A 13822-nucleotide genomic window follows, 5' to 3' on the forward strand; every position below is an offset into this window, starting at 1 on the left:
ATAACATACTTGGAGAAAGATTAAAACGTGGAAATTTGCAGGACAAACGGATTAAATCATGAAGTAATGCTGTCCTATTTAAAGAACTACATTAAGTGTGATCATGAAGATCTTGTGATTCACCACGTATTGCTTTGTGCAGGAAGATCTATTTTCAACTCAACATATCCATCTTCAAGAACTGCTACCAACTGGTGCAGTGACAGGCCACAAGAATTCCCAGGCTTTGTAGTTACAGGAACACCAACTCAACAGCTGTGATTCAAACTGCCAGTCCATCAGTGCTTTACAGTCAACAACTGAGTGAGCTGGGGAGTCATTTCTGTTCAGGCAGTGCATAGGAGGAAAGGGCAGTGATGCCAAAAATCTGGCTGCCAGCTGAAGTCACTGGAAGCACCTCTCTCTCAGCAGATAAAACACAGCTCAAGATCTCACCTATGTATCATGATAATCAACATCATAATAATCAGCATTACAACTAGATAACTGGAGCAGCTAAGCATGGGGAAAAAAGGGGCAAGAGAAAAAAAATAGACAAAAAACACCCAGTAAAAACACTGAAAAGCCACCTGTGGAAGCCAGCTTGCTTTTACCACAGCTAGGTGCTCTCCAGAAGTTGTCTCAACTTCAGAAATACTCCTCTCCACTGTCAGACACTGGAGTCAGTATTAATGCACATCTATGCCATTTTATCTGAACAGCTCCAAGTCACAGCACACACTGTTCTGAAAGAAGTCTAAAATCATCACTGCTTGGCATCAGCAGCCTGCAAATAGCTTTTCCACAGGCTGAAGGTGCTCCAAGCAGTAGCACTCGTGTCTTGCTATGCTGGACACTTTGAGACTTAGGCTCACCTAGCCTGGCAGTACAGACATCAACAGCAACACACAGGAGAGAGGTTAGGCCAGCAGCTGTCACTTACAACTTTAATCACTTGCAGCCCCAACCTGTGAAGCTGTGATAAAGCAGCAGCAATCACAGCATGCAGTAAAGGCTGGGTAAATTTATGTTTCAAGTACGATAACCATTCTTCAAGGAACAGTACTTAACTGCAGAGTAGAAAAAGAATAAAAGAGACTCTCTACCAAAGGTTTTACAAATAAATTCATACTTGTGTTCCACTGCTTTCACAGACTAATTAAGATAAAAGCAATCTTCCAAGAAAGGTTTATAACACCTATACCCTGCTTTTCTCTCAGTTTCCCCTCTTCATCACCATTTACTTTAACAGCTTGTGCCTGCAATAGCCTGATCTGCATTTTCAAAAAACCAAAAACCAACACGCTACCGAATTTTGGAAGCCAGTCACTGTTTCAGATTGCTCTCTATGCTAATTTCAAATGCTGAAGCAGCCTGTAAGATGGGGGGAAGATGGAAGTCAGACCACTACAGCCCTGCACAGTAGACAATAGCTTTTTGAAGAGTAATAAGCAACTTCTCAGAATGCGTATGTAAGAACAGCAAGAGGACTGCAGATGAGAGAATAGGAAGCCCAAATTCAGACAATACAGAATGCAAGGACAAAATACAAAGCATCTAGAGCAAACACAAAGTACAGATAAGAATATTTCCACAGTGCACTGCATGGTATAGTAGTATCTGAGATGCCATGTCGTTGCCAAATACTAAATGGAGGTTTTCTATCCCCTCCTGCTCCCCGTGAATGAAGTCACACAGGCAGATTTAGACCTCAAAAAGCTACTCCAGGAGTAACTCTGAGAAGTATGGCCTTATAATCTCTATGGCACTCTGCTTAAAAGCATTCCTACATCAGAAAGAAGAGGTGAAGCACACAGATACAGTAACTCTCAGTGTCATACCAGTGAAGGTGGCACAGACTAGTTAATCTTGAATATTCTGAAACACATTAGCCATTTGGCACAGAAGTTCCCCATCACACTCAGAAGAGATTCCACCCTACAGGATAAGCAACGTCTGCAGCACGTAACTGCTATTTCAACCCTGGAACACAACAGGCTTATTTCATTTCTCAGCATTTTTCAGCTCTTCTGTGCTATCCACTGAGGTCTCAAGACTGATATCACTACACTTTATCTCAGGGTTTTGATATGTCTGTGTACTGCCTGGAGCATGTTTACCCAGCCACTAGGCTCTTCTCTCTAGAGGGCTGCAGAGGTGTTTTCAAGCTCAGGTCTCTGGAGTCATTGCTTCCAACACCTGCTGAGCTCAGCTAAGCCAGGATGTTCTGCACCGCTCAGGACAGAGCGCTTTGCTCACAGCTTTTTCATGGTACAGAAGCAGAATGATGCTGAATATGGCAAAAGGTACTTCTTGACATGGGAACAAGCATGGAAGCATTAATCATTTGCCCACTGCACAGCACACAGGGAATGTTGCCTGGGAGCTATACATTGCAATGTATTTCCCCTAGTACTGCTGCCAACCGTGACATGCTGCAGTGCTTCTGGAAAATAGCTGACTGTTTGTGATCAGACTGCACCGAGCTTCACATCTCTTAACACACAGAAGTACTGGCAGAACAAAAGCTGCAGTGGTGTTTCCAGCCCTCCACTCCATTCTCAAACAACAGACATCAGGTAAGAGAGGGTTATGAGACCTGAGAGGCCCAGTGAGATCTTTGAGTTCTGAACAAAAATAAGGACTCTTCCAACAGCACAGTCCTTTCTCCTCCTCCTCTAATAATGCCTCTGAACAAGGTAACGATAGCTGAGCAGACTTCCAGCCCAAACAACCGTAACTCAGTCAGCAAGGCTCACTTCCTCACACCTGCAAGAAGACATCCACAATGTAGATGGATTGTAGTGGACAGACAGCAAGCTCCCTCTGAAAAATGCAGTGACAGACCAGAAGGGCTGCAGCTAGGCACTGGCTTAAGGTGGTGATTTTAAATGAGGAAGAAAAAACTCCAAAAAAAAAAAAAAAAAAAAGGGGTTGTACTTTTTTTTTTTTAATACCCACCACCATGCAGGATAAGAAGCCTGTGTACACCAAGTATTTTGCTTCAGAGTTAAAGATCACCTGCAAAGGAAAAAAAAGACACCACCACACCAAGGCAGCTCAGAGCCAGCTGAATGACTGCGCCATGCCTACTCCTCACCAGCAATCCATAACATCTGTGCTTGCAAGGCCTTCTTGCTAAGTCATAGCTTTAGACATATTTCTCTAGCTTTTCCACTCCAAAAAATCATTTTTTTAAAAGTTGAAGTGAACATTAGCCAGAGACTTCAAATCACCAGCAGTTTAACAAGCCTTTTATATAACTGCAGATTGTTAAAATAAAACCCTACAGCAGGCACGGCTCTAGCAGATTGAAGACTCGTAGTCAGGCCAGCTTTCTACTTTATTTCTATTCTAGTCAGACTGCAGTCACGACTGCACCCGACCCAAGGGAGCACTACCTAATAACAGGTTGTGAAGTAGCTAGAAGAGGACAACAAGACAGACAAACAGTCAGAAACATTAGCAGGAGCCTGAGCCATAAAGTCCTGCAGTAGTTAGTTCTAAAGGACACAGGAAGTGAAAATAATTTTCCTTAGGACCTTCTCACCAGCAAAAAGGTCACCAGAAGACCCAGAGACAGAAAAAACAACTATTGAATTTATAGGATATAATTTCCCAAGACACCCTCTGAGATAATGAAGTCTGTGCAAGAGAAACAGGGAAAACAGCCTTTGAGGTAACGCCAGACAATAAATCTCAGCCAGCAATAGGCAGCCTGACCAGAACTCTGCACAAGATTCAGATAGCTCTCAGCACAGACAGACAGCTAGACTGCATATGAAAGGATTCAGTAGCTTTCACCAGTTAAGCAGAAAACTGCCTTCATTTGGTAAATTCAGAGTTGGTGCTGGTGATATGTTTCTTGAGAAGGCAAGAGACTGAGCAGCACCCCTGCAGAACACTGTCTCCAAGGGAAGCCTGCAGAGTAAAGAGCGAGTGGTTCCAGTCATGATGGTTCACTTATAAGCCTGTGAATGATTCTGTTTTACTTACAGTGCAACCAAATCAGCTTTAGTTTCCTTATCAGGCACATTAGCAGCATGACACCATCAGGTAACACTCCCCATGGGCTTCTGTCAACCACCTCTAAATATCTAACATCTGATGAGAGCTCCGTCCCTGTGGGGGTGCTGGGTACAATCTGGCACAAGCCTATGCAATGTTTTCCCTGATAATTTTTCTTAACTCTTCCCTTATCACACGACTCACCGCTGCCTTTTGCTGTGCAATCTCAGCACACAATTACTGGATTTGCAGAATCCCTGCAATGAAATGTGGTCACAGCAGCGGGCGGCTCACACACAGCACTCATTGTGAAGAGCACTGCTGCACGTGTACCAGTGATACAAGACAGAGGCCTAAGGGACAGTCCGAGGGGCTGCTGTGTACATCACCGTACACAAGGCTGTGAGCACTTCTCAGATCACTACACCCTCACTTCCATTATGCACTACGACAAATCTTTCAGAATAAAAAGCCAGCAACAATGTTATTACTCAGATCAGGATTCCACCTGTCACTACGATGGACAGACAGGTCAAAAGTCCTTATGTTGAACACCTTCGACGTTCGCTACCTTATTTTCATCCTTCATTCAGTGTTTTAAGGTTAATCAATCCAACTCCATAGCACCATCTTGTGATACCAACCACCAAGTGCAAGGTAAGCACAGGCTAATCACCTTCGGGTAGATCTAATGGCCTTCCATCTCAGCTCTATGCAAAAGCCCCTGAGCTCTCAGCACTGCAGCAGCTGCTGACTCCATCGTGTGCAAGAACTCTGCCTTCTTTCCAGGAACACTGATCCACACCAGCTAAGAACCTGGCCTTATTTACAGAAAGTCCTCAACTGACCAAGTCATTGCCTCAAAGATGGTCTAAACTGAAGCAGACTTGTAAATGCAGAAAGATTCCAGAAGACATATATACTCAGTGAGCATCAAATGACAAATGAAATGATCAAATGAAAACTCAAATGCCTGCCTGCTTCCAAGGAAGCCAGTGTTATATTCCATGGCTTGAATCTACAGCCAACTGAAAAACTTATTTGGAAGAAGTGAGAGGACAAAGCAGGAAAAGCAAACATTACAAAAGCCATATTTAGGTTGACTTTCCATCCATCATCTCACTTTCACTGCTACAATAAACATAACTTGACTTTACACAAGCAGCCCTTGGAACTGCTGTACAAACACAGGCAAGATGAAAACTGTGTTACATCCAATGCCAATTTATGTTTTGTTTCCTACTAAGGTTATTTCCTTCTGTCCAGGTAGGAACAGACTTCTGATGGTCAGGCTATCAGTCAAGATATACACAAATTCTAGAACACACTTCTAGATTGCTTCTGAACTTGAGTCTAAGAACAAGGTAAAGCTGTCAGATTATTTCCTTCGATACAGTGTCTAACCTGAGCATTTGGGGCTGTGCAGGCACCTGCAAATGAATTTCAGATACGAATTGTTGAAGCAATGCATGAAAAAGGGCATTTCCCAAAAGGAATAACCTAGAAGACCACAAAGGAAAAGTAGCTACGTAGCAACAACAGAATAGGCTTACAGCTCTAGTTTATATATTTAAAAATCAGCATCATGTTTGGAAAGATCTTCTGGTATGTAGCACAGAACAGTAAGAAAATTACTGCTACTTGCCTTTTCCATCTGTTGCTGAAGCCTCCTGTAAATGTCTTATTGACCTGAAAAATTAAGAGGTAGAATAAGCTCTTTTCACTGCAGCCCTCCAGAACTCCAACAGTTCCATTAGCTCTTTATGGCTGGGCTATGCTCATAATTAACTGTGCCTTAGCACGGGTGGCACCGCATATATTTCATCCCCATCTCCCAAGCAGTTCAGATATCTGCATCTCCTTATGATTAAGAAATCTGAACTGCTAGAGCCTGCTTCAGCCCACAGAAAGCTGGGACAGAGCAGAGTGAGAAACCAGGGCATTTCCCAGCATAATGCTTACCACTTGTACAAGTAAGCTGAGCTACTATTCAGAGTACTGCCAAGCATTTGGCACCTCACTGCTCTTTTAAGCTCTTTTCATTTAAATACTTGATTACAGCTTACATGGCTACACAGGCTCCTTACGTAACAGAAGCTACCCTACAGGAATGGAAATTCAATGGCCAAGGCTTAGTCACCTTACTGGCATGATTCATCCCACCAGAGGCAGTGAGACTACACAGATGAAAAAGGGGCAGAATTATGCCCTAGGTTTCACTGCCAGTTTATGTTGGTACCATGACAATGGAGGAACACAGGCTGTACCCTATATAAACAGTTATAGGACAGTTCATTCAAACACTTTCCACAACAAAACCACATCTGAACAACAATTGCAAGTTTTGTACTAGTGTGTCGCTATGCAGAACTACAGATTCTGGCATTATATAGCAAGAGCTGTGACTGAAAACGTTTCCTTAACCATAGGTAATCCGAATCTCTCTGTAACGAAAGTTAGTTTCCTGTAGTTTTATTTACCACACCCAAATGCTGTCATCCTCAGAGGAGCTGCAGCATTTTGAGTGGAGTGGGGGAGCGTCAAGTGGGCTGTGCAAATTTCTTGGAAGACCTTCACTTGTGTTGGCACAAGGCCACAAGACTGCTGGGTTTGGTCCTTACACAGAACCGGGAAGGTTAGTGCAGCAGAAACACACCCTAGCAAACCACAGTGGAGCTTACTCACATCTACAAAGTAACACGTTATGAAATAGTTCCCCAAAACACTCAGGAGCTGCACGCTAGGGAGTGAAGACATGTTTACTAGACAGACATACTCGTGCACTTCAGGAAAAATGCTGGAGATAATTGAGAAAAATTAGAATATTCTGTGTTTAAAACCGAGAAGCCAGAAGCTCCTTCAAATCCTCCTTTGGATGCAGCTGCTTTTTCAATTAAGACTAAAATGAATTTAGAATATAAATGTTCTGCCTAACTGGCAAGCAGCAACAATAGCATTTATCTGAATTATCTGTGTTTTCGTTGAGTTTTACATAACCAACATTTTTCAATGCCAAGTAGAGTGGAAGGAAGGGCAGGGAAATGCTCCCTGTGGGATTATTTCTTCTAAACAGTCAAGTAAATATGCAGTGCTACTCTGGCTGAAAGAAGCTCTGACCTCAAACACCACCACTGGTTTTGAATTTAGCAGCCTGCTTTCCATCCCCAGTCACTACCAAAAGCCCATTTTTCAACATGAGAGAATCAGCGCTTCTGAAACATTTCAAGTTCCAAAGGCATCTGCAGTCTGTTTGCACTGCTCTGACCATGCTTTTAAAACGCCCCCCCTTGAACATTTCTAAAGCAAGCATCTTCCACAATGCTGAAGTGCTGAGACTGATAAGTTTAAGAAACTAACAGAAGACTGGACTTAAAGGACAGACATTTACTTCTCTGCTTCAGCAGCCTCTTAACCTCTAACATCAATATCCATTAGTGAGAACAGCTCAGGGCATCAGCACTCAGAAGTGATCGCACACAACAACTCACCATACCACTGGAAATAAGATGGCACCACAACACAGCAAGTCTACCAGGAAAAGGATTTCTTTCCACAGTCCATATTCAGTTGTTCCCTCTTCTGTTGACTCTATAATAATGTATGCCACGTTTGCTAGCACCTGCAGGACGAGAAGTGGGTAATGGTTTCAGAAGCTTTCCAAGGATAGATTAGATGTGGGCTGCAAATTCAGCAAAAGCTATCCCACAGTTGCAGAAAGAGCCCATTCAGTAACTTCAGTTTTTCTACTGCAGATCTATGTCAAAAATCACACACAGCATCTACAGAGATATAATCGATTGGAATGCATTTCTGCTGACATTCAGAAGGTAACCCTTTTTGTTGCATGCTATGCTGAACCCATGGTTTCAGTAAAGACAACAGAATAAAAATGGATTGCAAGCACAGAACAGCACTCTGCACACAGATAGCAGTCTAACCACATTATTCTAAATCTAGCCAGTAAATCAAACTGGTCATACGAGTACATTTTGTACTGCATAGCCAAGTTCTAAAAGAACTCAGACAGTAAATACATGCGATTTTGCAGCTGGGCAACAGATCACATCCCCAAAAGCTGAAAGGCCATCCTATCTACAACAGCAAATAGAAATGCTGCCTTCCCATCTCCTTCAGGAGACAAACACCGATTGCTTTGAACATACTGGAGAGATGAGACCCAAGGGACCTCACAAATTTCAGTGCTCCCCATTCCTTACGCCCATTTCAGCAAACTTCTCAGAAGTGATAACTTTCACCTAATTTCTGTGTTTGGTAATTTAATACTGCTTTGCAGCCCAAGTTTTGTCCCAGCATGACTAAACCTACATTACAGCTACTTGTTTGCTTGCTGATATTATTTGATAACCATTATCTAATACTCAACATAAAGAGAAAAGTTGGGAAAATTATATAACTTCTGGCCCTTTAACAGCTTCAAAAAAATTATAACTCAGCTCACAGGCTTACACAAGCAGTAATTTATATTCTGTGTAGGATTCACAGCCTGTTACAGTTTCCACAAGCTGCTCTCCCACAACACAGTAAGTATTGACACAGCTCAGTCCTCACCTGAAGTGGGATGACAATCATGAAGATTTTTTTGTCTTTATCTGAAAGGATGTGTTTAATGAAAGCCCAGCCTGTTCCAATGAGGGCAATAGTGATGAACAGAAGAGCACCCTTAAATCTGAAAGAGAAGCAGATAATGCAAGGAGATATTTTATACTTCCTCTTCAGCCCAGGTTATCTTTTCTACAGTCAGTAAAGCCACAAACCCAAATAAATAGCCTTGCTATTCATAACTCTAGCAAATGCTTATCCTACATCAGCAAACAGATGCCTTGCTCACAACCATGCATTACACAGCAACATTACCCTCCATTCACAACCACCAATATATGCAATCTTTTCCTGGGGGAATCATCCATTTACCATGGTGAACAGGAGAAAACACTGGCAGCTGCATCCTCTTACTATTCACACCAAGAGCAAATTAGATACTTGAATATTAACATGAACAAAGAAGAGCAAAGCATCTCTTCTCCTTTTACTCCTCCACCCACATAAGCACCAATTCTCTGCAGCTGTCCTCTGCAAGCAGTTTTCCCCTTTACACTGGGCTCACTGCTGTCTTGTCACTCAGAGCTCAGCATCAAGAATTAGCAATTCCCAGGTTCCCTGGGAGAGAAGGGGAATTCAGTTTCACCATTTAATTTACCAAATCTTCTGATACACTTACAGGTGAGTGATGTAATAGACAACAGCCCAGCCTTCAATAGGAAATCCCTGAGAAGAAATGTAGTGGTAGTCGATCTGAAAGCAGAAAACATAATAAGATACTTTATAAGATTTTCATCAGCACCCCACCCATGGCAGTTAAACAGGTCTGCTTTAGCAGGCATCTCAAGTTGCACTGTCAGTGTATACAAACTTATAATTTAGATAAAGCTTGCTCCCAACATTCTAGCATTGTTTAGTGTCATCAAGGTCATCCCCATTCACTCTGCTTCCTAAGCATTAGTGAATATTCTTTACACAACCTACAGTCTTCCTACACAGCTTCCATGTCTAACTACAGTTAAACAACTGCATTTCTGCCTTCATTGTTCAAGTTCAGTTGCATTAGGGAATTAGGCACCTTTTAGTTTCATTTCCGTTGGAAATCAGACTCAAACCTGCTGATCCCAGGATTTTGTAGGTGTTATCCTAGTCTGAACTTGATGGAGAAGATCAAAACTGGCACAAACAGGAGGATTAAACGTTTGTCATTACCTTCATTAATGATATCTTTCAGTGGAAAGTCAAAGTCAAGACAATATAATAGAGACTTCATGTAATGAAGGTGTTAATGCTTATAATATTGCTTGCTATGGCACAGCACACTCTGCCAGCTAAAGCAGCACCTCTCAATTCTACAAACATCAAGGTTCCCATTCATCGACATTTATTGTAAGCCGTACTGCTGTATTGCTTGAGTAGTGCCATTGCTCAAGCTTCCAGGCCAGCCTCAGATGGCTGTAACATCAGAACTCATGGAACTGATTCAAGCCTCACATACATGCTTGCTGCTTCCCCACATCAGGCCACGATCCCAATTGTATTTAAAGTCACAATTTGCTGATGAAAACTGAATCTCCTCCACCACACAGCAGCAGCTCAGTACCAACATTTCAATTTGAAAGACACTTCTCTCCCCCTTCCCTCCTACTCTTCTCCCCCCTCCACACAAATTCCTCTAACAGCATACCCTGGATCTCATATTTCTAATTCCCAGCTGAACAGCTTAAAGCAGGGAAGCCATACGTACTGCATGGAAGACTAAGGACAGTGATTTTGTGAAAGGGAGGGCTGCCATCAGCCAGTGAATCTTAAAGACGTCATTTCTGGGAAGAAAAACGTGTCAGTTAAAAGCCAGCAGTAAATTTTTGTTTCTGCAAGGATATTTCTTCATCATCTATAAATGTCAAACATTATCTCCCAGATAGAGCTGACTGTCAGCATAAAGCCATTCTCTTAATGCTGCAGTCCAAACTTTTACAGCATCCTGAACAATATTTTAACTGCATTCTCCTACTTTTTTAATCCTTGGGTTGGAAGATCGCAATTCACAGGAACATCCAGCATGCACAGATCAGAGCAGTCAGATAATTACTAACCTCTACTCAAACAGATAGCACCCATCCCAACCCAAGTCACTGCATCACATCACCAGATGAACTTCACTAAGTAATGAGTCCACCAAAAGAACTCCAGATTACCAAACAATCAGATCACCACGTGAACTTCAAACTAAGCACAAGGGCTTAAGCTGCTCCTGGCTTCTGATGCCACATTAACTACCAAGAAGCATGGCTTTTAATTAGTAATTCCTGCCGCTTTTGATTATAATCGAAATTATTGGCTGCCATTCCCCACACAAAGAAAATTGAACCACTTGCTCTTTTAATTTACTTTCAAACAGCATTCTCCTTTTTTCAACTACAGGAACTGGTTTAATTTCTGCCACAACGTATCTATAAGACATACACTACACACAGTCCCTTAACAACCTTACAACAATGGTCTGCAACTGTGGCACTGATGAAAGTACCTGGTTTTAAACTGGAAGATGTATACATTAAGCACATAGCATTGTGCCAGAGTTTTGAGTGATAAAATCTGAATTGGGCATAATAAGTGGAAAAAACACATCAAACAAACTAAGTCCATACTTGTCACTGAAACAAAACTTGTTTGCTTACCGGCGTTTACGAAGGATGTGGATCCACACAGTCCCAGACAGGAAAAAGAAGAATGCCATGGAAATGTAAAGTTTTGGCAGTGGGATCTCACCTGCTGAGAGGTAGCTTTCAGGGTTCTTCTCCGTAATTTCTATCTGAATATGAATGGTAAGTTATGCAGACAGTTGAAAAAACACGTGGCTGAAGCACTCGTGCAAACTTCCATTTACAATTAGACTTTCAGGAGAGGTAATATCACAAGACTCAAACAAAAAAGCGATGCCTCCTATTTTATTACGTTGGTCCATGACATGAGGTGAATGCTGGTCATGTAGCAGTAAAGGATGAAGCTTCCCACCAGTATTCATTACATTTTGCTGCTGTGTGCCAGATGGCAGCACAAGGAGCAGTCTGACAAATGGTGTCTGACACAGAAGTGCATATGAAGCAAAGGTGTGCCACTGAATTCCTTGATATGGAAAACATTGCACCAGTGATGTTCATCAACACCTGCTGAACGTTTATGGATACCAAACAGTGGATATTAGCACAGGGAGGTGGTGAGTGCTGGCAAGAATGTATAGCTAATGGTGGTGAATATGTTGAGAAACAGCATTTTGTAGTTAAGAAATTGCTTTATCAAACAGTGTTACTGTGCTCCTCGTACCTGTTGTCATTTCCATGGAAACAAATAGGAGGCAACACTTTCAGAGTGACCTGAGTGACCTATACAGAATCAGCTCTTCATCCTCAAGAGTTTCAAAACATTTTCAGAACTACATCCACAGCCTGAGCTGTTCTATTACACTCTGGCTCAACAGCACAGAACTGAACCCCTGGATGTTAAAAGAGATAGGAAGTGTGCTATACAATATTACCCTCAAACATTCACTGAGCAGTGTAAAAATGCATCCCATTCAGGCCAGAAAAAAAAAAAAAAGCCCTGAAAATTCATAAATGCCAACAATTTAAATTGCAACAAGTCTTAATATCTGTAATCATATAAAGAGAAAAGATTTTTGACAGCAGCCAGCCATGAGCTGTTTAAGCTCTCACTTGGTTACAGTGCCAGTCACAACTGTGTACACTGAAGCCCACATGTATCCTTCATATCTCCAAACATTTCTCTAAAAGTTGTATTTTAATTCTTCTTACTGTAGTGCTGCCTTCAGAAATGGCACTGCAGAGATTAAATGCACAGCTCTGAATCACTTCCCACCCCACATATACACTTGTACACCAAGCACATGTGGTATATAAACTACAACTGAAAGTTGTATATTTTAGATAAAGCAAATGAGTTAACTGCACTTAAGGAGCTATACTCACATCAAGACTAAACAGCTGCTGATCACGAGGTTTCCCATTACTGTCAATACATTTATGGAAATACAGGCTGTAGAGACCTTCTTGGTTATCAGAACTGATGTTAAAGAAAAACTGAAAACAAGGAACAGGTAAGTCAACATCATTTTCATTCAACAACTGGGCTGCACTGTAAAGAAGCTATCCCCACTGGAGCTAGAATAGTCAGGTCAGCTGGTTCCTCTCAGCAAATAGCTTGTTTTGAGGATACCTGCACACGTGCAAATCTCAACAACATACCAGATAGAAACACTATGACTGTGCACTCTAAGAACCCAAGACCTTCAGGCTTCAGTGCTAAAGCTACTTCACCGCAGAGAGAAGATAGCAACAACTGTCCTCTATCTAATGTGACCAACCACAGAATTTCGATCATACTTGCCCGAATACAAAGCAGCTGCTCTGCTCCTATCCCAAACACACATTTTCATAGCTATATAAATCTGTATTATATCACATGACAACTTCAAGCATTTTATAGGAACCAACATCCGCAAGTGAATCAGTGTGCTGAAACGAAGGAATTGTCTGAACATATCAGGACTAGACAACGGCAGAAGCCCTACCTGGAATGAGATAGTTCCTCTGTCGTTGCGAACAGGATGCTCTTGTTCTACTATGCTCTGGGAAAAAGAAAATAAACACAGATTGCAAAGCAGGTACCCACATCTGGTTACATCATCCAAACAATGAGAACTGATTTTGTAAGTTTACGGGGAGGCTAAGAGCAATGAAACACATCTCTCAACTTTCCGGCCATGCCTGTCCTGGAGTTCTCCCCCACATGCTTTCTGAATGAGATCAGCAGACAGTTTCTTACCTGTGAGGATGTTGTACTTCGTTTGGACTTCGTATCTAGAGACAGAAATATTCATGGTATATTTAGAGTGCTTACACACAGACATCCTCATAGACCAGCACCTTTTACACACTGCCTGTACCTTCCTCAAGTGTTCTTACACTAATCCACGTGGCAGTTTCCAAGATAATCATTAACAGATTTCTCCCCAGCCCCTCCCTACCATCCCAGGACTCTTCCCTCCACATCCGTTCATTCTGAATGCATCATCAAATGTTAAGATAGTAAAAGTTCAAAACTTAGATTATGTTTTTAGCTTTGGCACGTCAGCACGTTGTCAACATTCATGCAATGCTACTGCAGGAAATAGCAAAACTAGACTTGCTGATGAATGCTGGTGTTATCCAGCCTCATACCCTGACTTGTTCAAACAACTGAGTAAAGTAAAGAC

General features: G+C 42.0%; 1 protein-coding gene across 1 annotated transcript in view; it reads right to left on the minus strand.

The window, feature by feature from the left end:
- The window catches only part of GPR107 (G protein-coupled receptor 107), a 34330-nt gene that overhangs the window by 14494 nt on the left and 6014 nt on the right, over nt 1–13822 (minus strand). Inside the window, exons 6-14 of the mRNA XM_042878803.1 lie at nt 13393–13427; nt 13139–13195; nt 12537–12647; nt 11229–11362; nt 10295–10370; nt 9227–9300; nt 8557–8674; nt 7476–7606; nt 5633–5676 (exon numbers count right to left, since the gene is read on the minus strand). Coding sequence (XP_042734737.1) covers nt 5633–5676; nt 7476–7606; nt 8557–8674; nt 9227–9300; nt 10295–10370; nt 11229–11362; nt 12537–12647; nt 13139–13195; nt 13393–13427 — 780 coding nt within the window. The remainder of the gene's footprint in view (nt 1–5632; nt 5677–7475; nt 7607–8556; nt 8675–9226; nt 9301–10294; nt 10371–11228; nt 11363–12536; nt 12648–13138; nt 13196–13392; nt 13428–13822) is intronic.

This window comes from Lagopus leucura, unplaced genomic scaffold, assembly GCF_019238085.1.
Source record: "Lagopus leucura isolate 7727_CA_CO unplaced genomic scaffold, USGS_WTPT01 Super-Scaffold_100022, whole genome shotgun sequence".
Lineage (NCBI taxonomy): Eukaryota > Metazoa > Chordata > Aves > Galliformes > Phasianidae > Lagopus > Lagopus leucura.